The sequence below is a fragment of the Protopterus annectens genome, chromosome 13.part0 (assembly GCF_019279795.1).
Source record: "Protopterus annectens isolate FY-2018-M chromosome 13.part0, PAN1.0, whole genome shotgun sequence".
In the NCBI taxonomy this organism is placed as follows: Eukaryota; Metazoa; Chordata; order Ceratodontiformes; family Protopteridae; genus Protopterus; species Protopterus annectens.
The window spans coordinates 1183068029-1183093110 of NC_056747.1; the positions used below are offsets into that span (position 1 = coordinate 1183068029).

General features: G+C 46.4%; 1 protein-coding gene across 1 annotated transcript in view; it reads left to right on the forward strand.

Moving 5' to 3' along the window:
• Positions 1 to 25082, forward strand: part of CDC27 (cell division cycle 27) — a 2763676-nt gene that overhangs the window by 448504 nt on the left and 2290090 nt on the right. The window contains exon 6 of the mRNA XM_044055179.1: positions 12573 to 12589. Coding sequence (XP_043911114.1) covers positions 12573 to 12589 — 17 coding nt within the window. The remainder of the gene's footprint in view (positions 1 to 12572; positions 12590 to 25082) is intronic.

Here is a 25082-nt window from a genome sequence, read left to right on the forward strand (position 1 = left end):
GCAGCAGCCACTTCAGCAGCCTTCCTCAGAGGAGTACCAACCAAAGACATCTTAGAGGCTGCAACTTGGAGTTCAGTGCACACTTTTAGAAAGCACTATCACTTACCTCTCTACTCTAAATCCAGGGCAGGCTTTGCCACTGCAGTTCTGCAGGGCCTCATAGCCTCTCCAAATCCTTTTTAGCCCCAGCCTCCCAACCTTAGCTGTGGGATTCAATCCAATTGTAATGACTGCAGCAGTGAAACACGATGAACATAGTACAGTTGTGTACCTACCATAAATGTAGATGTTTGATTGTTTTCACTGTTGCATTTCAGGTTACCCACCCACCATCCCCTTTCCTTTGCTGGGACTTATCTGTACCTCTCTGTTCTATACAACCTATGTGGTGTATTTGCTTGTAGATGAAGGAAATGTTTACTTTAGTGCATGCATGCTTATTGGCATAATTTAGCCGACCCTTTAGGGGGCACCTGACATCTGGGGCAAGAAAAACTGAAGAATATGGCGTCTGCTGCATCTTTTATACCCCTGGCGCACTGATGTCAGGGAGGAGGAGACAGCAACAGACACCGGACCGGGACTTTGGAATTCAGGCCGACTGCGGGTAGCCTGCCAGCAGGATAACCCAATTGTAATGACTGCAACAGTGAATACACTCGAACATATACATTTATGATAGGTACACAACTGTACTTTCTTGTGGCTTTCACACACTGCTCAGATGCATCCTAGGTAGCCCCACACCCTGGCAGATGAGTTGTTGGACCTAATCTTCTGCCAGGCTTGGAAGGATCTGGATATTACAGTGCCAATCTCAAACTGGCCTGACAAGTACCAGGTTGTTACAAAGGATCATGCCCATGGGAGCAAGGGTCCCCTAGTAGATGCTATGGTGGTTGTAGCAGCCATTCCCTCAGTTCAGGGTGTTGCACAGGTTTGGGAAGCATGTTTGTTTAGTGACCTTAGGCTGCTGAGCTATTTGACACGCACAACTAGATTTTACAGGGACTTAAGCAGTTTCCAGTGCCTGCCAGGCTGCATGTCTGCAGAGGGCAAGACCACCGTTGTTTTTTCACAACTGGCCTGCCTTCATTCCATTTTGAATGCCTCTGCGGGATCTTTGAGAGACATGGGTTCAGGAATTGAAATGAGAAGCGTGCCTGGATTTGCCTTTGTGATTTTGTGGAGCCCTTCAAGTCATCATTCATCAGTGCTGCCTTTGATGGCCCCCACCTCATTCGATCCAAAAGTGAAAGGGAACCCTTTCTATGAGTGAGCAGGATGTGAAGACATCTGCAGTAGGGATACGCTTCTCTCCCCCTCAAAGGACTTTTTCATAGATCCAGAAAGGAGATAGTAAGATATGGTTCCACAAGTTGCAAGGGTTTTCCAGGACTCCTGTGGGGACAGGCCCCATGGCAGAGGGGGGAACTCTAACAGTAGACGTCACCCACATACATGGCAGAGCAGGCCTGCGACACCCGGGCTTCAGAGGTCCTTTCTCTGAGAAGCCCTTTCAGCTCTCCTGAAAGTTTTCCTAACTGCTGCACTCTGAAGGCAGTCAGGCACTTATTCCGGCACCCAGAAGCCGGACAGCCATCACCAAAAATACTTGGGTGCAGATGATGATATCCAGATGTTATTGCATACCTTTTTCCCGTCAGCCTCCCAGTCAGACCAGAAACATTCCTGAAATTCCACTCGGAGTAAAGCAACAGCTGCAGAAGTAGCAGTGTGTGTCATACAAACGGTGTTCCCAGAAAAGCAAGGGTTCAGAACTTGAGGTTGTTTCTGGTGCCAGAGAAAAATGGATACCCAAGACCACTCAACTTGAATCAATTCAGCAACTACTTGAAGTTCCGAATGGTCGCACTTCAGTCCATTCTGCTGCTGTTGCACAAGAATGATGGGATGTGCTTAAAAAAGCTCCAGGATGAGTACTGTCACATCAAAATACATGATCCTGAGGTACCTACACGAGCTGTGAGCCAGTCACTACCAGTTCAGGCCCCTGCCTTTTGGCCTCACCACAGCCCCAGGGTATTCAACTGCATAGCAGTGTTCACAACTCGCTTGAGATGCTGTGATTCCTGGTTTTGCCATATTTTGATAACTGGCTGCTGCTAAACTCCCATCAGATTACCTCAGAATTGTAGGCAAGGCTACATCATACCCTGTTACTATAGTCATAAATTGGTCAATCTCCGAGCAAAAAGTCCCAAACCTCTGGAAAATTTCACACATTATACCCCTACTAAAGGAGGAAACTCGACTGAGTTATCCAACTACCAACCAATAGCCAGTATTATACCCACTCTTAAAAATTCTTGAGAAATGCATATACTCTGCTAATAAAATACCTTCTCACTAACAAATCTTCTAGCCAAAACAACATGGTTTTCTTCCCAGCCACAGTACCACCACTGCCCTTATTAGTTTCACCAATCATGTTAATCAACAGCAAAATTTAGGCAATGTGGTATCACCTGTCTTTTTAAACCTCTCAAAAGCATTTGATACAGTCTCCCATAGTAAACTCCTGACTGTTCTCTCAGAAAATAAACTAAATAACTCTGCACTCCTATGGTTTAAAGACCATCTTTCTAACCAACAGCAGGCTGTCAAGTGGCAGGACAGTCTATCCTCTCCTCATCACTCTAGGGGTGCCACAAGGTTCTGTACTCGGTCCCTTGCTCTTCATAATATTCACAAACAACCTCTATAAAGCTACTATTCAGTACAATATGCCGATGACTCTACCCTAATCTGCGCTGCCCACACTCTCCAACTCCTACAGAAAATAACCCAGGAGTCCTTCACATCACTTGAATCTTGGCTAGCAGACTCCCAATTAATACTCGACCCCAAAAAAACACAACTCATGCTTTTTCATCTCTCCAAAGCTATTGATCTCACTTCCCCTCTCAAAATTATCGCCTCTGACAACACCCATATTACACCAGTTGCACACACCAAACTATTGGGTGTTATTGACCAAAGTATGGAATTTGATAAATATGTTGCTCAAACCATATCTTAGGTGCACAAAAAAAACTAGGCGCACTCTACAAATGTAAGACCACCTTGACCGTCAATAGTAAAACTACCATAGCACGAACCCACTTACTGTCCACATTACTATATGCCTCTCTCATTTTAGTTGACCTAAATAAGCTATCCACGTTTTACAAGATAGCTAAATTTGCTACTGAATCTTATTTATTTATTTATTTGCATTTGTTAACCGGGTTGGTCCAGCTGGGTAAGAATTACCCTTTTTCAGTGGAGACCCGAGGGGAAAAGCCCCAAACAGACATACAAATACATACGAATAGAGACAAATTAATAATATTAGAGGAAAACAATATTATGGGTACAATGGATAAGAAAAACAATGAAAGTTTGAGAATATGAGTAAGGTAGGCCAGAGGCATGCATGCAAAAGATTTATGAAAAGGTGTTCTGAGCAAGATCTCTGAATTAAGTTAAAGTAGGCAAAGAAATGATAATTTAGGTGTGGAGTTAGTAGTGTGGGAGTTTTAAGTGGGAGCATGTGAAGGACATTCCCATTTGGAGGAGAGATGGGAGAGAAGCATGGATTTGAAATTGTTGTGGTTAGGTATATTACGTAGTGGTGTGGGGAGATTGTTCCATAGTTTGGCTATAGTGTGGAATAGTAGTAGTTTACCAGTTGGGTGGATGGGTTTGTGTACATGCAGGAGGTTTTGGCCTGTGGATCTCAGGGTACGGGTAGGTGTGTAGGGTGTTAGAGATTTAGCAAGAGAGGGGCTTTCTGCTGGTTTAAAGATGAGTTTGTGGGCTGTTGTAAGTTGTAGGTACTTTAGGTGGTTGTGGAGTTCTAGACAGTTTAGGGTGTGTAGGGAGTGACAGTGATGGGAAGAGTTCTTAGAATTGGTTGTAAAATTTGCAGATTTTGTTGTAACAGGCCTCAAGTTTAGCACGGAGTCCAAGTTGTAGGTTGGAGAATAGGGGAGCACCGTACAAGAGAGAGGGGAGAAGGAAGGTAGATGCAAGGGTATGACGGGAAGATGGAGTAAGGTAGTAGTTGTGTCTGTAGAGGAGGCCGATTTTCTGGTGGCTTTTTTTTGATTGCTGAGAGGATGTGGGAGTCGAATTTTAGGTTTTCATCTATGGTAATGCCAAGTAGTTTGGTACTAGGAACAATTTCAAGAGGGGTGTTATTGTGGCTTTTGATGGAAAATTAGACTTTGTGGAACTGGGAAGTTTAGTGGGAGTAAATATCATTAGCTTTGTTTTGTTGGCATTTAGGGCCAAGTGATGCGATTGCATCCATGATTCAATTTTGGAAAAGGCTGTTTGGGTATTCAGTAGAAGTTTGGAGGGGCAGGAGGCTGAGCAGATGATAGTGGAGTCATCTGCGTATTGGATGACTGAGGCTTCAGGGATGGAGAGGTGAAAGTTGTTAATGAATAAGTTGAAGAGCAGGGGGCCAAGTACTGATCCTTGGGGAACTCCTGTGGGTGTAGGTAAGAAAGGAGAGGTTGACTCTTTCCATTGTACAGCTTGCTGGCGCGTGGAAAGGTAGCTGGAGAACCAGTCTAGGGTAGAGGGAGATAGATGCAAGTGTGAGAGCTGGGACAGGAGGAGGGGATGGGAAATAGTGTTGAATGCCTTTGAGGGGTCAAGAAAAAGAGAAGATACGTATTTGCCGCTCTCACGTGCTAGGTTGACTGTTTCGAGGAAGGAAATGAAGGCTGTCATGGTGCTGTGTCCTGGGCGGAAGCCGTGCTGGGTGGGAGAGAGGAGTTTGTGCTGGATTAGGTAGGGCATGAGCTGGGAGTGGATGGCTTTCTCTAGAATTTTAGAGAGGAGAGGAGAGAGTATAGCTATGGGTCTGAAGTTGGTAGTGTCTGTGTTCTTACCACCTTTGTGGAGAGGAATTATGTATGCATAGCACCAGATGGTTGGTACATAGGATTCCTGAATGGATCTATTAATGAGGATGGATATGGGATAAGCTATAGTTTCGGCTGATATTTGAAGCAAATTTGCTGGAAGGCTGTCAGGGGCATTGCGGCATGGTTTTAGCTTTTGCAGTAGTCTTTTTATAGTATAGGTGGAGACAGGTTTAAGTGAGAATAGCGGTGGAGGAGGGGGGTGAGAGAGAGGGTTTGGGGTGCAGGGTGAGGGGTTAGTATTGATGGATGGATTGGGATAAAGTGGAGGATAATTTAGCTATACAATCAATGAAAAATGTGTTGAAGTTAGTGGCCGTTTCAAGACTTGAGAGGTTGGGATTGGGGCAGGGGTTGGAAGCATTACCAGGGTTGAGTATTGAAGAGATGGATGTCCAGAATTTCTTTGGATTGTTTGAGTGTTTGTATTGCAGACTGCTATAGTAGTTTTTGCGATCTTTTGTTGTTGATTTTTTGGCCAGGTTACGAAGATGTTTATATTCTTGGAGGGTGGTGGGGTTTTTCTGTTTTTGGTACAGTTTCCACTTTTTGTTTCTCTGAGTGATTATCAATTTAGTTTCTTGGGATAGCCAGGGGCAGGGATTTGTTTTGATACGTTTGGTTTGTAAAGGGGCTACTTTATCAAGTAAGGTAAGGAAGGTTTGGTTTAAAATATGTGACGGCGTTATCTAGTGGAAGGATTTTCAGTGGGGACCAATTAGTAACCTTGAGGCATTCAGAGAAGATTTTGGGGTTGAAGGAAGATAGGTTACGGGATTGTTTGAAAATATGTTGTTTTTCTATGTGTGAGGATAGGCGGTCAGTGAAGGCTGGTAAGTGGTCGCCTAGGAGGTCTGGTATTACACCAGCTTTCAAGATACGGTTGGGATGTGTTGTTAATATCCAATCTAAGATGGTACCGGAGGAACCATCTTTGTTTGGCCTAGTAGGGAGGTCTATTAGTTGGGTGAAATTGTAGAGGTTGATAGTGAGATGGGGTATCTATGAGGAAGGAGGTCCAGTTAATATTTACATCACCAAGAATGTAGGTTTCATATTTGATGTTTGAGTTAAACCAAGAGAGGATGTCTTCCAGAGTTTTGGTATTGTCTCCGGGTGGGATGTAGATGGAGCAGATGCAGATGGATTTATAGTTAAGTTTTAGAAAGCCTACAGTCATTTCTGCATTGGCAAATGTTGGGATGGGGTTGGTCAATGGAGTAAAAGTGAGAGTGGAGGAGTCGATAATTGCTACACCACCTCCTTTTCTATGAGTTCTATCATTGCGTATAATGTGGTAGCCTGGAGGAAGGATTTCATTATCTCTGATGGAGGGTTTGAGCGAGGTCTCCGAGACAGCGGTTATGTCTGGCTGGTTGTAAGAGAGCCAGGCATGAAGGTTGGGGATTTTATTACAGAGGCTTTGTGCATTTAGGGTCATGAGGCGGATAGTCTTGTCTTTGTGTTGATTAGAACTTGGGTTAGGGTGGGTACAGGTAGGGGTTGGGCCTGGGTTAGGGTGGATGTCACCTGACAGAGAGAGTGAGATATGAGAGAGGAGCTGATTGAAGAAAAGTAGAGGATAAAGGGAAGTATGTTTTTTGGGGGGAGGGTTGTCTTAGAGAAAGTAGATAGAGTGGGGTGAGGAGATGGTGATGTAGGGAGTAAGGAGAGTTTGAAAAGATTGGATGGGCTGGAGGAGTAAAGTTCTGGAGAGATCTGTGAATATGAGTGGGATATATCTGGGGGGTGTGAGGTGGTGGTGTGTGTGGTTAGAGGTAGGTATGTATTAGTGTGGAGGCTAAGTTGGGTAATGTAGGTTAGGGATATTAAAAGGGTAGCTAGTAGTAGAGCTTGTTTTGGGAAGGTAGGCATTGTAGTATAGATATGTGAGGTGTGGTGTATGTGTGTATGAGAGAGGGTGGGGGTGTGTATGAGATTGGTGTGTGTATGAAGTGCTACGCTCATCATGCAAACTGTAATGTTCCAAAGGTCGCCCTTTTTCTCTTGAAAGTCCACCAGTTTCACCAATGTAACCACCATGTCTTGTTTGCTGCTCTCTGACATTTGCAATGAAAAGGTGACAGTGACCTCTGCTTGTACTGATAATTGTGCATCAGTCCCATATCTGAAGAATTACTGTTTTTCTTCTTCGGGTATACCGGTTCTACTTTCAAAGTACAGCAAACCTTGGGAATTTCCTCTGGAAGACCCAGTCTTAGCTTTCCTGGTCCCCATCTTGGTCCCTTAAAAAGTACAGAAAGCTTGTTGTAGAAACCAGGTGCGATCCAAAATGTATTCCAGATGTGAAGCAGGAGCTGAAACAGGTCAGCTCAGATGGCTGTAGTGATGAGAGCATATGTACCATTCACCAGACCTCCACACACAATCAGCATAGCAATTGTGGTTCCAATTCCATTCTGACCGATATTGTTATACAGGAACAACATGGGAGCTGCTACAATGAGCATCACACAGCAGGTTGTCGCTCTCCCTCCCGTGTAGTTAGAAACTATACCTGCAATTATCCCACCTAAAATTCCTCCAAAATCAAAGAGCGTAGATATACCTCCAGCACCTTTTGAATCCAAATGTGCTACGTTGGGAATGAACAGTGGTAGCCAGTAAAGGAAGGTGTAGCTGACAAGCTTGGCAAATAGTAATCAGAGGGAAAACTCCAACACACCTGGTATTTTAAGGGCACTTACAAAGCTGATGGCAGTGGGCTCTTCAATGACAGTGCCCCGCTCTGTGGGTATGTTGATACTGCCCTCTGCTGCATGGTTCGGGCTCCTAAAGAGTTCCTCATCACTACCATTTCTGATTAATGGTGTCTGTTCAAGTCCTTCATGGTGTTGAGGAGGACAGCAGTCCACATCTTCTTGACATTCCACTGTTGGCTGTGGTATGCTGTTATCTGCTTCACTGCCATCAGATGGACCTGCTGGCTGTGGTATGCTGTCAACTGCTTCACTGCCATCAGATGGACCCGCTGGCTGTGGTATGCTGTCATCTGCTTCAGTGCCATCGGATGGACCTGCTGACTGTGGTATGCTGTCATCTGCTTCAGTGCCATCGGATGGACCTGCTGACTGTGGTATGCTGTCATCTGCTTCACTGCCATTAGAGGGACCTGCTGACTGGTATGCTGTCATCTGCTTCACTGCCATCAGATGGACCTGCTGACTGGTATGCTGTCATCTGCTTCACTGCCATCGGATGAATCTGCTGGATGTGGTATGCTGTCATCTGCTTCACTGTCATCAGATGGACCTGCTGGCTGTGATATGCTGTCATCTGCTGCATTGCCATCAGATGGGCCTGCTGGCTGTGGTATACTGTCATCCGCTTCACCGCCATCAGATGGACCTGCTGGCTGTGGTATGCTGTCATCTGCTTCACCTCCATCAGATGGACCTGCTGGCTGTGGTATGCTGTCATCTGCTTCACCTCCATCAGATGGACCTGCTGGCTGTGGTATGCTGTCATCTGCTTCACCTCCATCAGATGGACCTGCTGGCTGTGGTATGCTGTCATCTGCTTCAACTCCATCAGATGGACCTGCTGGCTGTGGTATGCTGTCATCTGCTTCACCTCCATCAGATGGACCTGCTGGCTGTGGTATGCTGTCATCTTGCTTTTCCTTCTCTTTAAGGGGATCAGTGTTATACACTCTGAATCCATTCTCCATTCCACATGCAAAACACCCATGGTCTTGGTTAATACCAGAATACAATAATCCGTTACCGTGAGGATTTGCGGGAAGATGATTCATGTCTATCTCAATATAGATCCCATCATTGCTTATCCCTTCACAAACTCTCATGGATGGAATTACCTAACCTACTTGCCCTTAACTAACTCACCCTAGCTCATCAACTTCTGTACTACCCTGACAAAACCCCAGCCCTTTACGGCATAATCAATCAGTACACTAACAGTCGTTGGCTAAGATCCACCAATAAGGGTCTTGTCGAGGTATCCAAAAGCAAATATAATTCAGGAGACTCCCTATATTCCTGTACCATTGCAAAAATATGGAACTCCATCCCACTTGAAGTTAGGATACAGTCAGACAAACATAGTTTCAAAAATCAGCTAAAATCCTACTTCAAGTCCTGGATATGTGCACGTTACAACCCAGGTTAACTCTTTTACAGCTCAGCAAAGCTCCTCGTGGTGCCCTGCAGAGTCCTACAAACGGCCGAGAGACAGAGACTTTGGAAGTGTTTAAGTATTGATTCTTTCTTGTTGTATCCCTGAAACGCTAATTCCGCCGAAAACGCGGTTATTCAGTGCTTCTGTGGAACCCTACTGATATCTGCATTGCTTACTGTACTTAAAATTCATTGTTGCACTTTAAAAAGTTACTGTTTGTCGTTTTTGCTTGTATATCTGTAACGTAGTTGTAGGCTACACACTCAAGTGCGCTAGCCTCCTCTGTGTATTTAGAGTTATTTAAGTTGCTGCATTTCTGTTATCTGTGAAAAAAGAAAAAATACAAAAAAAATAATCTCCCTGCTTTCCCACCTTTCTGTACTAGTCTAGTCCGTTTTTCAGGCTTGCTGAATCAAGGACTGTGGTTAAAGTTCCTGTGTTGCCCATATCATACTTGAATAGTTAGGTGGCTTCCTTGTTCACTGTGAGAGAGGGAACTCTGAGCAGCCTATCTGTCCCTGTACGAGTGGTCCCAGCCCAGCAACTTGTAGCTCATTGGCCATATTGGGCTAATTTCTATCCTTTTGTTCTCCCTGGTATAAAAATCGCTTAGCGTGGCTTTGTGCGATTTTGCGCATCGAGCAGCGCTGGTTAATCGGGTTTAAACTATTCCCGGCTCCACAAAGTCTACTCTTCACTTTTTCCCTTGGAACTGCTCTGACTCTCAAATTAAACACTCTATTCTAAATCTAAAACCCTGCACTTGCTCATATAAGCAATTTCTATAAGTTAAGCACTAATAATCTAAATAAGCACTACATCCTCATATACTCCCCTTGAGTACTTTATCCCCTATTGGTCCTTTCTGGTTCAGTTGCAAAGGAGTTCCCTATACTATTCTAGCATGTCCAAAGGTCAGTTACTGGTTTCCTCTCCAGTCCAGCTGGTGAATCTGGGAATCTTGAGGCAATGTTACAACTGCCTCATGTACACAGACAACCCTCTCCTCCTCCCAACAAGTACAAATATATGTGAGAGATGCAACCATATAGCCAAACTGGAGGCTGAGCTCTCTCGACTCAGTACTAGCGTAACCAGTCAGGAGGGAAAGGTAAACACACACACACACAAATCCAGTCTCACATAGTCCTACCACAACTGCAGACCAAACACATACTCGGAGGCTCTAAATAAAAATCTGCCAGAACAGCAGAGACCTCCAAAGCAGACACCCAAGCGACCGCTACCCCAAAACAAAACACAGGCAACACACAGCTCACAAAGTCAATGTTCCAAACAGCCACAGCCCTTAAGGCTCAACAACATACCTGATACACTTGTATTAGGTGACTCTGTAGTCAGACACACTGACGTCCCGCTCACCAGGCTGAACAAAGAAAAGGTCACAGTGAGCTGCCTGTCAGGCGCTAAAATCTGCCACATAACACAAGCACTCAGGTCATTCCAAAGCAAGTACAAATATGACTCAGTCATCGTCCATGCTGGTGTGAATGACCTGAGACGTACCTCCCTGGACTACATGAAAAAAGACTTAGAGGAGCTCTCTGATCATGTAGCCCAGGCCGGTATGACCCTGACCTTGAGCAGCATCTTACCCTCACCAAGAATGATGCCTTAGTATAAAGACAAAATGATCAATTTCAACAATTGGCTTAAGTATTGGTGTCATTCAAAGGGGATCCAGTATCTGTCTGCCTGGGGTGACATGCTCGACAAGCCACGTTGCTAAGCAAGGGACGGCATGCTCCTGTCACCCCTGGGCTTTCGGATATTGGCAAAGGCTGTTGCCACCCCCATAGTGCCTTTTTTAGGCAAGGCTCAAAAGACAAACCCACCTCCTTAGACAACACAAGTAGAAAGAAACTAAGGGTAATGCTGCTCAACGCCAGAAGTCTAAACCTCGAGATGCACGCTCTCGAAGCCCTCCTCAGCATGGAGAACATCGATGTCTGTGCAGTGACAGAAACCTGGTTCAAGGCTCCCGAGAGCACCCCAGCACTACCAGGTTATACCTCATATCATGCTTTTCGGCCCCAAAACTCAGACCGAACCACAAAAGGAGGGGAGTATCCATATTCATCAAGGACACCCACACCTCCAGGTTAGTGGCATTGCACGAAGCATCGGAGACCATCCATGTGCAACTAACAGTGGGCAAAACTGCCTTTCAGTTTGTAGCATGCTACAGACCACCCTCTCAAACTCAGGAACCCCACTCGGCCTTCCTGAAGACACTGGAGAATATAAAGGTCTCTCCAAACACCATCATATTGGGGGACTTCAACTATCCAAACATAGACTGGGAGCATTACTCAAGCCCCAACACCCTAGCCCAGAGGTTCCTAGAATTCATAAACTCAAATGCTATGGAACAATTGGTCACCACTCCCACAAGAGGGGAAAACATACTAGATCTGATCATCACCAACATGGGAACACAATGATGTCCTTCAAGGTAGCATCTGCAGTCATAACAAATGGGTTGTCCTGTCGTCGGGCAGCCCTTCGGTCGGCCGGATTCCAAAGTCTGGGTCCGGCTTCGGCTGATGTCGCACTTCACCCGACGTCATCTCTGCTGGTCTTCGGGTATAAAGGCATCAGCCGACGCCATTTTCCTCAGTCTTTCTTGCCGCGTGGCGCCCGAAGCAGAAGCTGTTCGCAAGTGCCGGTCGGTCAAATCCAGAGTTTACTACTACCGAATACTACTTCGAAGACTTCTAAAAAGCTAAGTACCCCGTTGGGGACTCTTTCTTGCCTCAGCCGATGTCAGAAAAAGTCAATAACTGTTTAACTTGTGGGAAACAAATACCTCATAAAGATTTCCACTCTTACTGTCTGCCTTGCTTAGGCCCAGACCACGACGTAGCAGCCTGTTCGGCCTGTGCTTCCTTCAACCGGCGAACGCTTAGGCGTCGGTCGGAGTTTGCTGAACAGTTTTTCGGCTCAGATTTGCGTACATTATGCCGTCGGACCCTCCGACTACCCAAATTGTTAAAAAACGCAAAGAAAAAGACCGACACTCGCGGTCCGTGGTTTCAGCCGAAACCGCGGTTAAGCAAGCCGCGAGTGTCTCGGTTTCGGCCGAAACCGAGAAAACCGGTCAATCTTCAGCCGAATCCATGACTACTACTGAGGCTCCTGCTACCTTAGTTGAATCAGCCTCAGAAGTTTTGCCTACTACTGTGGTTCCTAGTGATTTATCAGACACCATCCCTTTGGATGTCTCTACCTCAGCATGTGGTGCTGCTAGGCCTCCTGCAGCCATGTCTATTAAGGCCTTTGCCAGGGCTAAAGCAGCCAAAACTGTTAAATCAATGCCTGTTAAGCCCCCCTCACACAGGCCCACTTCTAGTTCACAAATGCTTACTCTGGCAGAGGATTTAATATCCTTAATTAGGGGATCCCAATCTCACCCAGACAGGGCCTCTCAGCCACCAGAAAAGAGATCTAGAGCAGAGCCCCCCGAGACAGTGTCCTCTGATGATTCTGCGGATGACTCAGACATTACAGACCAGCCAGAGGCTCCTTTGTCTACATATGAAGATTCCGATGCTGAAGAATCCATTCCATCTGCCTCTCCGCCAGAGGAATTTTCCTTTGGGGAAACCTTACATGCCATGAGAGAACAATTCCAATGGCAGGGACAAGATTTCTCAGATTCAAGAAAAGGCTTAGGACATTTCTGCACTTACCACAACATAGGCCCTTAGCTATACCTCCAGTACTGCCTGTTGTGGATGATGCATTTAATGATGTTTGCACTGCTCCTGATACTTTACCTCCAGCCCCTGCCAAACCAGATAGATTTTACAGGGTGCCAGACACTCATCACCACCTATACAAGGCCCCACTTGCAGATCCTGAGACTATATCCCAGGGGCCTAAGGCAGTAGCCTCGACCTCAGCAAAAAAACCCTACTCCTTCTGAAAGGGAATCCAGGTCCTTAGAGAGATGGGGGAAAAAAGTTTACACCTCTGCCACTCTCTCAGCTAGAGCTTTAAACTGTCAGTTTTATATGATCCAATACCAAGAGTTTATGCTTGATCAGTTAACTAAGAAGCTGTCCTCTGATGACTCCTTAGATAAGAAATATGTTTTAGAAATGGTGAATAACATCCAACAGGTTAGTAACCATTCTTTAAAATGTGGCTATGATGCACTGGAGGCTTCATTTAGATCAGCCATGACTGGCACAGTGATAAGAAGGCATGCATGGTTGAAAGAACAGGTCTTGCCGGATCATGTTAAAGCAAAGCTGTTAGATGCTCCTATGGATAAGGCCAGTCTATTCGGTACACCTGCTCAGCAAGTAATGAAGAAAATGGAAGAAAAGGCAAAATCTGTACAAACAGTTAAGGATTTCTTACAGGTTCAGCCCCCAAGGTTTAGCAGGAACTGGCCTGCCAAAAATTGGTCCTTTCCAGACTCCTCAAAATCTCAAAGAGGCAGGAATAGACGCTCTAGAGGCAGAAATCAATCCAGAGGAGGTGCCTACAGAGGACGACAGTGGCAAGGCAAGAACCGAAGCACAGACACAACCACTGCCACTACAACAGGACAATCACAGTGACTTGGCTCTGACACCGCCTACCAGGGCGCAAATAGCAGCACCTTTAGGCGGAAAGTTAGCCTTATTTTCAAAAAATTGGCACTGTATCACAAAAGACAAGTGGATTTTGCAAACCATAGACCAAGGCTACAGGTTCCACTTCCACACCTTACCAGTAAAAAGAGGAATGCCAAACCTATCTCCAAATCAAAAAACAGAAGCTCTAAAGCAGATAGCAGAATTAACAAAGATGAGAGCTGTGGAAAGAGTACCAATAACAGAACAGGGCAAAGGATTCTACTCCAGACTCTTCCTAGTACCAAGAAAAGAGAAAAGTTGGAGACCTATTCTCGACCTGTCCGTCTTAAACACATACATCATTGTCCCAAAATTCAAAATGCTGACCCTACAGCAACTTCTTCCCATGCTGGGCAAGGAGTGTTGGCTGGTAACTCTAGATCTCAAGGAGGCATACCTGCACATCCCCATATGACCAAATTGCAGAAGATACCTCAGATTTCTTGCAGGATCAGAGCATTATCAATTCTCAGCATTGCCCTTTGGCTTATCTACTGCGCCCAGAGTATTCACAAAATGCCTGGCATCAGTAATCGCTCACTGCAGGCTACAGGGAATACAAATTTATCCATACCTGGACGACTGCCTGTTACAAGCGGACAACAAAAGCAAGCTGACAACAGATCTACAAAGAGTCATTTGCTTACTATAAGCCCTGGGATACACAGTCAATTTACAAAAGTCAAGACTGATACCATCCCAAACAAGAACATTCTTGGGTGCGGATTTGGACACAGTAAAACAAATGGCATTCCTAACTGCAGAAAAACAAAACAACTCCTCTTTACTTCTTGGCATTAACAAAGCAGAACAAACTAACAGCAAGAAAAGTACTGCAGGCCTTGGGCTTCATGGCATCATGCATAATCTTGGTCCCACATGCCCGACTGCATATGAGAAAGCTACAGTGGTACCTAAAGAATTTATGGTCTCAACACAGGCACAGCTTAGAAACCGAAATCCCACTAATCCCATGCCTGAAACAGGAGTTCCTATGGTGGGCTCAAGCATGCCAGTCAAACCCAGGCTTACCCTTCCACAACTTTCAAGCAAGCCAAACCATCACAACGGACGCCTCAGACCTAGGCTGGGGGGCGCAAAAGTTGGACAAATGCATACAAGGATTGTGGACTCAAGACCAGCTGCACCTGCACATAAACCAAAAAGAAATGCTGGCAGTAAAACTAGCAATACAGAAATTCAGACCATTCCTCAAAGAAGGCCATTTAATGATAAGGACAGACAACACCACAGTCATGTGGTACATCAACAAACAAGGAGGCACTCATTCATACCCCCTATGCAGAATGACTCTGGACCTTTGGAATATGGCTCTGAGCTACAACATCCAGTTACAGGCAATGTTTGTGCCGGGAAAAGAAAACACCCTAGCAGACATGTTAAGCAGAACCACCTCGGATGCTCACGAATGGATGCTACACCCGGACATCTTCAAGGCCATCACAAAGAAATGGGGAATGCCACAAATAGACCTATTCGCATCCCCACTCAATCACCAGCTCAAAAAATTCTGCACAAGGACATGCCACCCACTTGCATGGAAGGTGGACTCTCTATCCTTCAGTTGGAAAGGCCTGACAGCATATGCATTTCCACCTCTTCCTTTGATGCACAAGGTACTACTGAAAATCAGAGGAACGTCCAAGGATAATCCTGATAGCTCTGAATTGGCCAAGACAACACTGGTACCCATTGCTGAGGAGCATGTCTCGGGGGAGAATGTGGTCAATACCCCTGATGCCTTTGATGTTAACTCAGAACAACTACAACATCATGCACCCAAACCTAAAAACATTGCAACTGACTGTCTGGAACATCACATAGCAGCAACTAACCCAGACCTATCCCAAAGAGTTAAAGACATTATCCTTGAAGCCCGCAGACCTTCAACAAGAAGGAACTATGCAGGAAAATGGAAAAGGTTTGTCATTTGGAGTACTGAAAGAGGAAAAGATGTGTCTAACATAGATATTGCTAACATCCTGGAGTACTTGGCAGAGCTTCTACATACAGGCCTGTCTTATTCCTCCATCAAGATACATGAATCAGCTATTTCAGCAGAATACAGCTTCGATCCACCTGTCTTTTCGCATCCTCTACTCAGGCAGTTCCTCAGAGGGATCAAGAATGTAAAACCTCCTAGGAAACCACCATTACCAGCATGGGACTTGAACTTTGTGCTAGAAAAATTGACACTCCCTCCATTTGAACCAGCAGCAACAGCAGATCTTCAACACCTATCATGGAAAACTGCTTTCCTACTGGCAATTACTTCAGCAAGGAGGGTTTGAACTACAGGCCTTAATGGCAGTACAACCCTTCCTAATCTTCCATCAAGATAGGGTCTCCATGAGAACTAATCCTACATTTATGCCTAAGGTGGTATCCAGAGTGTCTTTAAACCAGGCAATCCACCTACCTACCTTCTTTCCCAATCCACAGAACAGGGGAAAGACTGCTGCATACCTTGGATGTACATAGACAGTTACGCTACTACCTGGACAGAACCAAAGGTAACAGAAAAACTGACCAGCTTTTAGTAGCCTATGCAACAGGAAGGGAAGGAAAAGCAATTTCCAAACAGACAATCTCCAAATGGATAGGAAATTGCATAAGATTCTGTTACTCCTACCATGGAAAACCAATTCCACAGAACATAAGACCTCATTCTACAAGGGCTACAGCCACTACCACAGCTTTCTTACGAGGAGTGGCAACCAAGGACATTATTGAGGCGGCTACTTGGACCTCCGTGCATACATTTGCCAAGCATTATAATTTACCTCTATACTCTAGATCCCGAGCAGGGTTTGCCACTGCTGTACTGCAAGGGATCCTAACTACACCATAATTTTTCTCCCTCCACCCCTAGTTGGCTATGGTATTCTACCCATTTGTTATGACTGCAGATGCTACCTTGAAGGACATAGTACAGTTTTGTACCTACCATAAATGTAGATGTCCGAACAGGATAGCATCTGCAGTCAGGATTACCCACCCTCCTTCCCCTCTGTGGTACTCCTAGGGTATTTACCCTCCTATTAGCTAGCTGGGGGGGAGTCTCTTATGGTGTATTTGTATGTATATATGTACATACATGCTAATTTTTTGTGTTTGCCTTCTACTTTTTTGGAAACATTGGCATTTATCCAAAATTTAGCTTTCCAAGAGGGCAACTGGCATCTGGGGCAAGAAACACTGAGGAAAATGGCGTTGGCTGATGCCTTTATACCCGAAGACCAGCAGAGATGACGTCGGGTGAAGTGCGACATCAGCCGAAGCCGGACCCAGACTTTGGAATCCGGCCGACCGAAGGGCTGCCTGACGACAGGACAACCCATTTGTTATGACTGCAGATGCTATCCTGTTCGGACATCTGCATTTATGGTAGGTGCAAAACTGTACTTTCCATACCAGAAGTATACCCCTCATTGGTAAGATCGGACCATAAATTAATCTCACTAAAAATCCACATCCCGCCCCCACCCCCAGCACAAAAGACCGCAGTGAAGAACTTCTCAAAAGTTAACTTCACACTTCTTAAAACCAAAGTGGAATCCTTCAAGGCCCCCAGGCCAGTGGAAACCACGGCCCTATCTGCTGAATCCTTTATAAATGCATTCTATGGACACCTTCAGGAATGCATGGTTCATGCAATCCCAAATAAAACCAAGACCCCATTCCCCCAAAGGCAGGCATCCTGTCTGGTGGACCCCAGCCATAAATAAGCTGTACAACAGAAGGAGGAAGCTACTACATGATAGAGCAAAATCCCTAAAAGGGAAGGCATCTCTGATCAGTACTAGCAAAAAACTACGATCACTCATAAAAACATCCAAGGCCACTTTCGAGAGAAAAATTGCACAAGCAACAAAAGATAATCATAAGGCTTTCTTTAGTTATGTTAGAAACCTGGGTGGCAACTCCCAGGTATGCTCAGTTAGTCCATAATAACAAAAAATACACTGAACCCTCAGACATTGCCAACATCCTGGCAGACAGGTTCAGTGCAAACCCCCCCCCCCCCCCCCAAAAGGACAAATATCTATCCCAGCAGAGTGTTGCCTCCCTGACATCTCAGATGCCCAGGTGAGAGCCGCCCTCTCCAAAGCAAAAAACACAGCATCAATGGGACCGGACGGTGTCCCGGGCTGCGTGCTACATGAACTCCAAGAAGAGCTATACCCTCACATAAAGGTGCTATTCAATCTTAGCCTTACTACAGGATATGTACCCAAAGAATGGCGTACAGCAACAGTAGTCCTACTCCACAAAGGAGGCGCCTCTACGGACCCTGGAAACTACTGCCCCATAAGCCTGACTAGCCTGGTCTGCAAAGCTATGGAGAGGATCATTATGGAGCTCATAAACAAAGACATTGGAGACCTACAGACATTGGAGACCTACAGACACTGGATCCTACCCAATTCGGCTTTGTCAAGGGCAGTTCCTGCCTCCTGAACCTGGTAGATTTCTTTGAAACGGTCACCAAGGCCATTGATGAGGGTAAGGTGGTCCACACAGCCTACCTAGACCTCGCAAAAGCCTTTGACACAATACCCCACTCGGGCATCGTAGACAAACTCTCCAGCCTAAATATAAACCCCTATGTCATAAGATGGGTTGCAAACTGGCTCAAGGACAGAACCCACATGGTCAGAATTTCTGAAGCCATGTCAAACTCTAAACCAGTTACAAGTGGTGTCCCACAGGGCTCAGTCCTGGGACACCTCTTATTCAGAATATATTTTTCTGAGGTACAGGCTAACACGGGAGGACTGTGGCTGACCAAGTTTGCAAATGACTGCAAACTGTGCGCCATAATTGACTCTCCAGCTGACACAACCATCCTCCAAAAGGGTCTCATAGAGACGGATAACTGGTGCCAGAGCCATGGCCTTAAACTAAATGCCAAAAAGTGTATAGTTATACCCTTTGGCAAAAACAGAGTGCCCACAAATTACCACATAGGAGGTAATCCATTAAGTACAGAAGAAGTAATTAGGGACCTGGGGACCCAAGTTGATAGTAACCTCTTCTTTGACAACCACATTGCCAAAGTGGTTAGGAAGACCTTCTATATAGCCCACCTTATCATGAAAGGATTCACATCTAGATCAAGGGAGGTCATTGTGCCCCTTTACTCATCCCTCATCAGGCCCATAATTGAGTACAATGCCCCATTTGGGATGTACCTTACCCGACACCTGCAGCAACTAGAAAGACACCAAAAGTACCTCACTAAGAGGATCAAGGGACTCAAATAGATGACACATGCTGCTCGGCTAAAGAAACTCCAGCTCTACTCAGTTGCATACAGCCTACTCAGAGGCGATCTATGCCTGACGTACAAAGCCATGTCCAACCCTGAATTAATGGACATGCTTCACCTCAGAAAATCCAAATCCCTTAGAGCTACGCGATCGAGTGACTTGAACCTCAGCACAGAAATAAATAGGACATGGTGGAGGGACAGATTCATAACCCAGAGGCTCCCTTCACTCTGGAATAGAATCCCAGTCCATGTTAGGCAGAGCCCCTCACTGACTCTCTTCAAGAAGAATCTTGAGTGGATGGGAGATATTAGGGTTACCCCGGGGATCACTTCTTTGTCACTACTAGACAGAGGCATAGTAAACACAACCTTAAAAAGGGCACAGTAAACTCATTCCAAGGGGTGGCGAAAGCCAAACACACTCTGGCTAGGCTTGTAAATGCCCTAGGGCAGATAGCCTAGTATGAACCTATGAACCTATAATCCACCTAACCTCTTTATGTATAATTCAATTTAGCTTAGCTTATGTTTTTCAGTGTGGTGGAATTGTTTAAAATACTTTGAGACTAGTAAGTTTAACAAAGTTGTGTATTTTTCTCATCTCTCCATTTTGTCAAATTGTTAGCCTGTTTTCTAAACAGTTGTATTCTCTCTTTCAACTAACATTTTGTATGTTTAAACATTTCTTGATTGTCTAATTAGTATAGAGTTTGTCTCCCCGGGCCTCCACTGAAAACAGGCAATCTTGCCCAGTCGGATTTACCTGGTAAACAAATGTTAAATAAACTGGCTCCTCTCTGCTTCCACCAAGCCTCTGCTGATTGAAGCTAAGGACTACTTGCTGCAACTGTCTTCAACTGGGCATAACAGTGAACTACGCAAAATCTCAGCTGTTCCCCACTCAAGTCCTGGAATTCCTTGGTGCTCATCTGGATACAGTGGTACAGACTGCAGATAGGGTTAAATACTTTGCAGACCCAAACAATACACATTTCTTTCCTTTCTCTCATTTCCTTCTCCAGTAAGGTTAGTATTGCAGCTGCTTGGATATATGGCAGCTTCCATAACTCTAGTATCTTTAGCAAGGTATTTCTTGAAGGTACTGCAGTGGATGCTTGCAGTGCAATGGACAATAAGACATTCCCTGAACTCGCTGATATGGATTACAAGGATTTGCAGAGAATGCACAGCCTGGTGGCTCACTGCAAAAGTTGTTTTTCTCTGCCACCCTTTCATCTGTCTGGCACTCAAAGCTACAATGACTACAGATGCCTCCCAGCTGGGGAGGGGGGAGGGAACAATACTTTGGAAGAACTGTCAAAGGCACTTATTCTCATTTGGAGGTCAATCTTCACATAAGTGTCCTGGAAATTAAGCTCAGTCCTATTAACTTGGCAAGCATTTAAAGATGTCCTCCTATTCTCATGTTGCAGTATTCCAAACACTTGGGTTATCCTATCTTCCTACCCCGAACGTCTGGCCGGTGTACAAAAGCTAGTCACTGTGCAAGGTACATGGGATGTCTGACGTTGCCTATGGGCCATAAAAATGACGTCTGCACATACTGTACCTCAGAACTTGTCTGCCACCAGTCGAACATCAGCTGACGTCCCATTCCCATCTTCCAGTATTCTGTACATATGGTTTTCTGCTCTTTGTACCCGAACATCTGGCCAGTATACTAAAGATTTCAGTCACTATATGGTGCGTGAGACATCTGATGTGGCTAACAGAGCATAGGCCATAAATGTGATGTCTGCACGCACCAAGCCTCAGAACTTCTCAACCACCAGTCGAATGTCAGGTGTTCCTGTCTTCCCAGACGTCTGATTCTAGACAAGTCAGATAAGTGCCTCATTGGGGAACCTTTTCAGTCATTTTTATTGATTGTGATGCTTGTTCATGTCATCCAGAAAGGGCAAGTGCAAGTGTGGCTGTCGGGTACCTCACAACGACGCCCACAATCAGTGCTTGTTTTGTTTAGGTAGGTCGCACGGGTGCAAGGACTGCACTATCTGCCAGGCGTTTGTGCCCAAAATTATCCATAGCCATCTCCATGCACTTAACTTGTATTTAGGAAAAACAACGTCTAAAGCAATTAGTGGTAAGTAGGAAGGGTTCTGCCAACTTGCCTACCAAACCTTCTAAAAAGGCAGACTGTCAGGCCTACAATTGCTGCTGTGCCTCCTCCGTCTGAACCTCAGCCTTTGGCAGATGGCCTCGCTGAAGGCTCAGGCTTCACCGCTTTGAATACAGCGGGTACCTACATGGAAGCCCCACAGTCCTGTGTGGAGGGCACATACATGGAGGCTTTTCTGAAGTATGTTTCCAACGCCGTGGGGGAACCTGCGATTTCAGTAGAACCGTCGGACCCTCTGTTTCCTTCCAGGCATCCGACTCTAGGCCTTCCACAGTTCAGACTCCTGCTAGGCTCTCTCTCAAAAGAAAGCACGTCTCCTGCTCATGAAAGTACTCCGGATTGGCGGGCTTTTAGTCAAAGCCTGCTTAATGTCTTTATGGCCTTACGGCCTACCACTCCAGAGACATCCACTTTCCATCCTTTAATCCTGAGCCCCAAGCCTCAGATGTCAGATCTCTCTGAGGGAAGAGGAAGAATACCTTGATCCTTCTGAAGAATCCCTTTTATATACCTCCCAGTTTTCTTCTCCCCCCTGGGATATGCTTCCCCAGAGGAAGAATCTGGTGATGTTATGTAGTCCTATCTCGCCTACATTCTTACCCGTGTGTTCGGAGCCAAATATCGGCTCCGACTCTGCCGATTTTTCTAGCTCGAAGTCTTTCATTGGCTGGGATAAGCAGGTATCCCGTGGTGCACTGCTTATCCCCAGATCTCGTTTGCCGCTCATGTAGCTTGGACGTGGTCTCGCTTGGCTGTGGCTAAGTACCCTCTTTTTCTTATCTTAAAGAAAAGTTTGACTCGTATCAAAAGCTATTTTCATAGCGATTTGTCTAAATTTTGTTGTGGTTGTGATCGTGTGATTGTTTGTGTGGTATCCCACTGACTGTTCCCTCGGGCTAGGCCCGTTTCAGTTAGAGGGCCTAGTCCTCCTCGTATTGCCTTCTGTGTGAGTACGGTCTAGACCGTTTTTAGAGGTTTGGGCTATTCCCTTTCCTTCTGGGTTTCATCTTTGTTGAGAGTTTTGTATTGTTCTTTAGTGTGTGTGTTTGGTCACTGTTTGGTGTTCGTTTCCGAGTTTTTGTGGTGTGAGCGCCTGTGAGTTCTTCTCGGACTTGTTTTTTGCTTTTGGTGTAGTAGTGAAGATGTCTAAGGATCCCAAGGAGCACAAACCTTCGGGTTTCAAAAAGTGCTCTAAATGTGGGTACAAAATGTCCATCACAGATGGGCATTCCATTTGTGTCTATTGCCTGGGAGCCATCCATCTGCAGGAATACTGCAGTTTTTGTCACGTGTTCAGTCCTAGAGTTCTCCAAGAGAGAAAGAATAAGCTAATTTTAAAGGGACTCTTGAAACCCTCTTTTGAAGAGGCTATGGATTCGTCTCCCAGTGGAAAATCAAAATCTGGCAAGTCAAAAAAAGAGATCTCTGGCTCCATCAGCTTCATTGGAGCCTCCGGAGAAAATCTCAAAAACTGCATCGACAACCTCTGCTCCACTGTCCTCTGGGCCGCAGGAAGTGTCTGTGTTGACGGAATCGACGTTGGCTGCAATTTTATTGGAACCTCTTAGGAGCCGATCGCCCAGTCTCAGACCAGTTTCTCCTGAGAGGAGATCTCAATCTCCCTCCCTGTCTTCCAAATCCTCCAGGACCCTTTCGGATGTGAATGTTGATAAGGTGGTTCAGAGGCTCCTCCAGTCACTGGTTTTGGCAAAATTGTTTTCGGCTCCGACCCAGTCTGCTCCGGAGCCCGTCCCGACCCCGTCTTCGATCATTCCTCCTCCGAGCGCATCTCTGTCTTCGGAGCCAGTGTGTTCCGAGCTGTGTGATGTTCCTAGGCCAGCTCAGATGCCCCCTTTGGCTTCATCGGTACCGGCATTGGCTCCGACCCCATTGGCTCCGTCCTTTGGGTTCGGGACTTGGGATTCTTCGGTCGGGCCCGAGGGGGATATCTCTGGGCTTATTTTGGTCCCGAGCCTCCCTCTCTGTGCCTCGGCTCGGGGAACTCCGACCCCCGTCATGGCCTTGGAGGCTGGTCACTCCTCAGATTCGGGGGGTCCTGCCTTTGAGGCTATGCGGACCACACTGGCCAGATCGTCAGCTACATCAGGTGGGTCGGTCACTCTGTCCGCCACCACTCCGGTGAGAGCTTCTGATCACCACCCTTCCATGGACAGCAGAGCACCAGGGCCTAGGGATACCCCTACGAGTGGTCCCCAAATTTCTGAGGGTCCCTCAGAGTTCGTGCCTGAGGATCCCCCTAGAAAGAAAACGTGCAAGAGGAAGCACATAGACTCCCAGGATGAGTCCCTCACCTCTGATACTGACTTCGAGGAATCTGAGGGGTCCCCCAAGTCCATCCTCCGATGTTTCCTTCTCCGATATCCTGGAGATACTGAAACAAAGAGGTGACTGGCCGTCCAAAGCCCCTTCCGAGGAGGAGTCAGTATTCCTTAAGGCTTTTGGTGCTCAGCCCTCCGCCTCCTGGGTGTCTCCACCCTTCGAGCTCCTTGATCTGATTTGTCGAAGAGTGTGGGAAAACCCTGACTCTGTGGAGCCCATGCCCAGGCATCCCAACAAGTTTCTTTCTGCCCCCAGGGCAAACAGTTTCTGTCTAAAGGAGTCCCTGTAGATGTCATGTTGGTGGCGGCAGCCACTCAGAAGGAAGTAGCAGAGTCTTCTTCATCCGTCCATCCTCCTAACAAGGAGTCTGGGACCATGGATCGGTACGGGAAGCGTACCTTCTAGTCAGCAACCTTTACCTTACGGTCACTGAATTACCTGTCTCACTTCACTCGGCTCCAGAGAGATCTCCTCAAGGAGTTGGGAGATGCTCTTGCGGGTATCGTTCCTGAGGCAGTGGCTCAGACTGTTAACGCCCAGGTCTCTACACTCAACTCCATTGTTAACTCATCCATGCGGCTCATTTCGTATGCAGCTGAGGGAGCTGGTAGGGCAGCAAGCTCAGCAGTCGCCCTTAGAAGGCAAGCCTGCCTGCGCCTGTGTCACTTTGTGGAGGCCTTCAAGTCTTCCTTCACTGATGCCCCCTTTGATGGTTCTTCTTTGTTTGGGACCAAATTGAAAGACACCCTCACCAGCTGCGAGCAAGAGGGAAAGACCCTGTCTGCAGTAGGGGTCCGTTTTTCCCCTCCTGCTAGGCCTTATCCCAAGGCCCAGCAGGGGGGGGTTCAAGAAAGGTTTTTATTTCCTGCCGCACAGGGTGAACCCCCCCCCCTCCAGAAGCAGGGGAGGTTATTCAGGGAGACGCCGCCCCAGAAGGCTGAGGGGGGCCCCCACAATTTGGGAGACTGCGATTCCTTTCGTGGTTCTCCCTACTCTCGTTCCTGAGGGAGTGCCCGGCTGTGCTTATCCGGAGCCAGTTGGGTGTCGAATTTCCTTATATCCGGAAACCTGGGAAAGCATCACCCAGGACCGATGGGTATTACGGATAATTTCCGTAGGTTATCTCATTCCGTTTACATCAGACCCCCCTTCAGTCAGAAAAATCCCAGACGTTCCACCCAGTCAAAAGGGATCAAGCAGCCTCAGAGGTCTCAAAGCTGCTAGGAAAAGGGGCCATCCAGCGTGTCCCCTCAGACCAAATCGGATTAGGGACTTACTCAAGATTCTTTTTGGTGCCGAAAAGAAAAGGGGACCCGAGACCCTTATTAGATCTCCGCCAACTGAACAACTATGTACACAAGTCCAAGTTCCGTATGGTCACACTACAATCGATTCTCCCATTGTTGGGAGAGGAGGTATGGATGTGCTCCATCGACCTCAAGGATGCTTGCTACCATGTGAAAATGGACAGGGCATCCAGGAGTCACCTACGCTTCCGGCTGGGAGCCAGTAAATTCCAGTTTCGAGCCATGCCCTTTCTCACCACAGCCCCCAGGGTG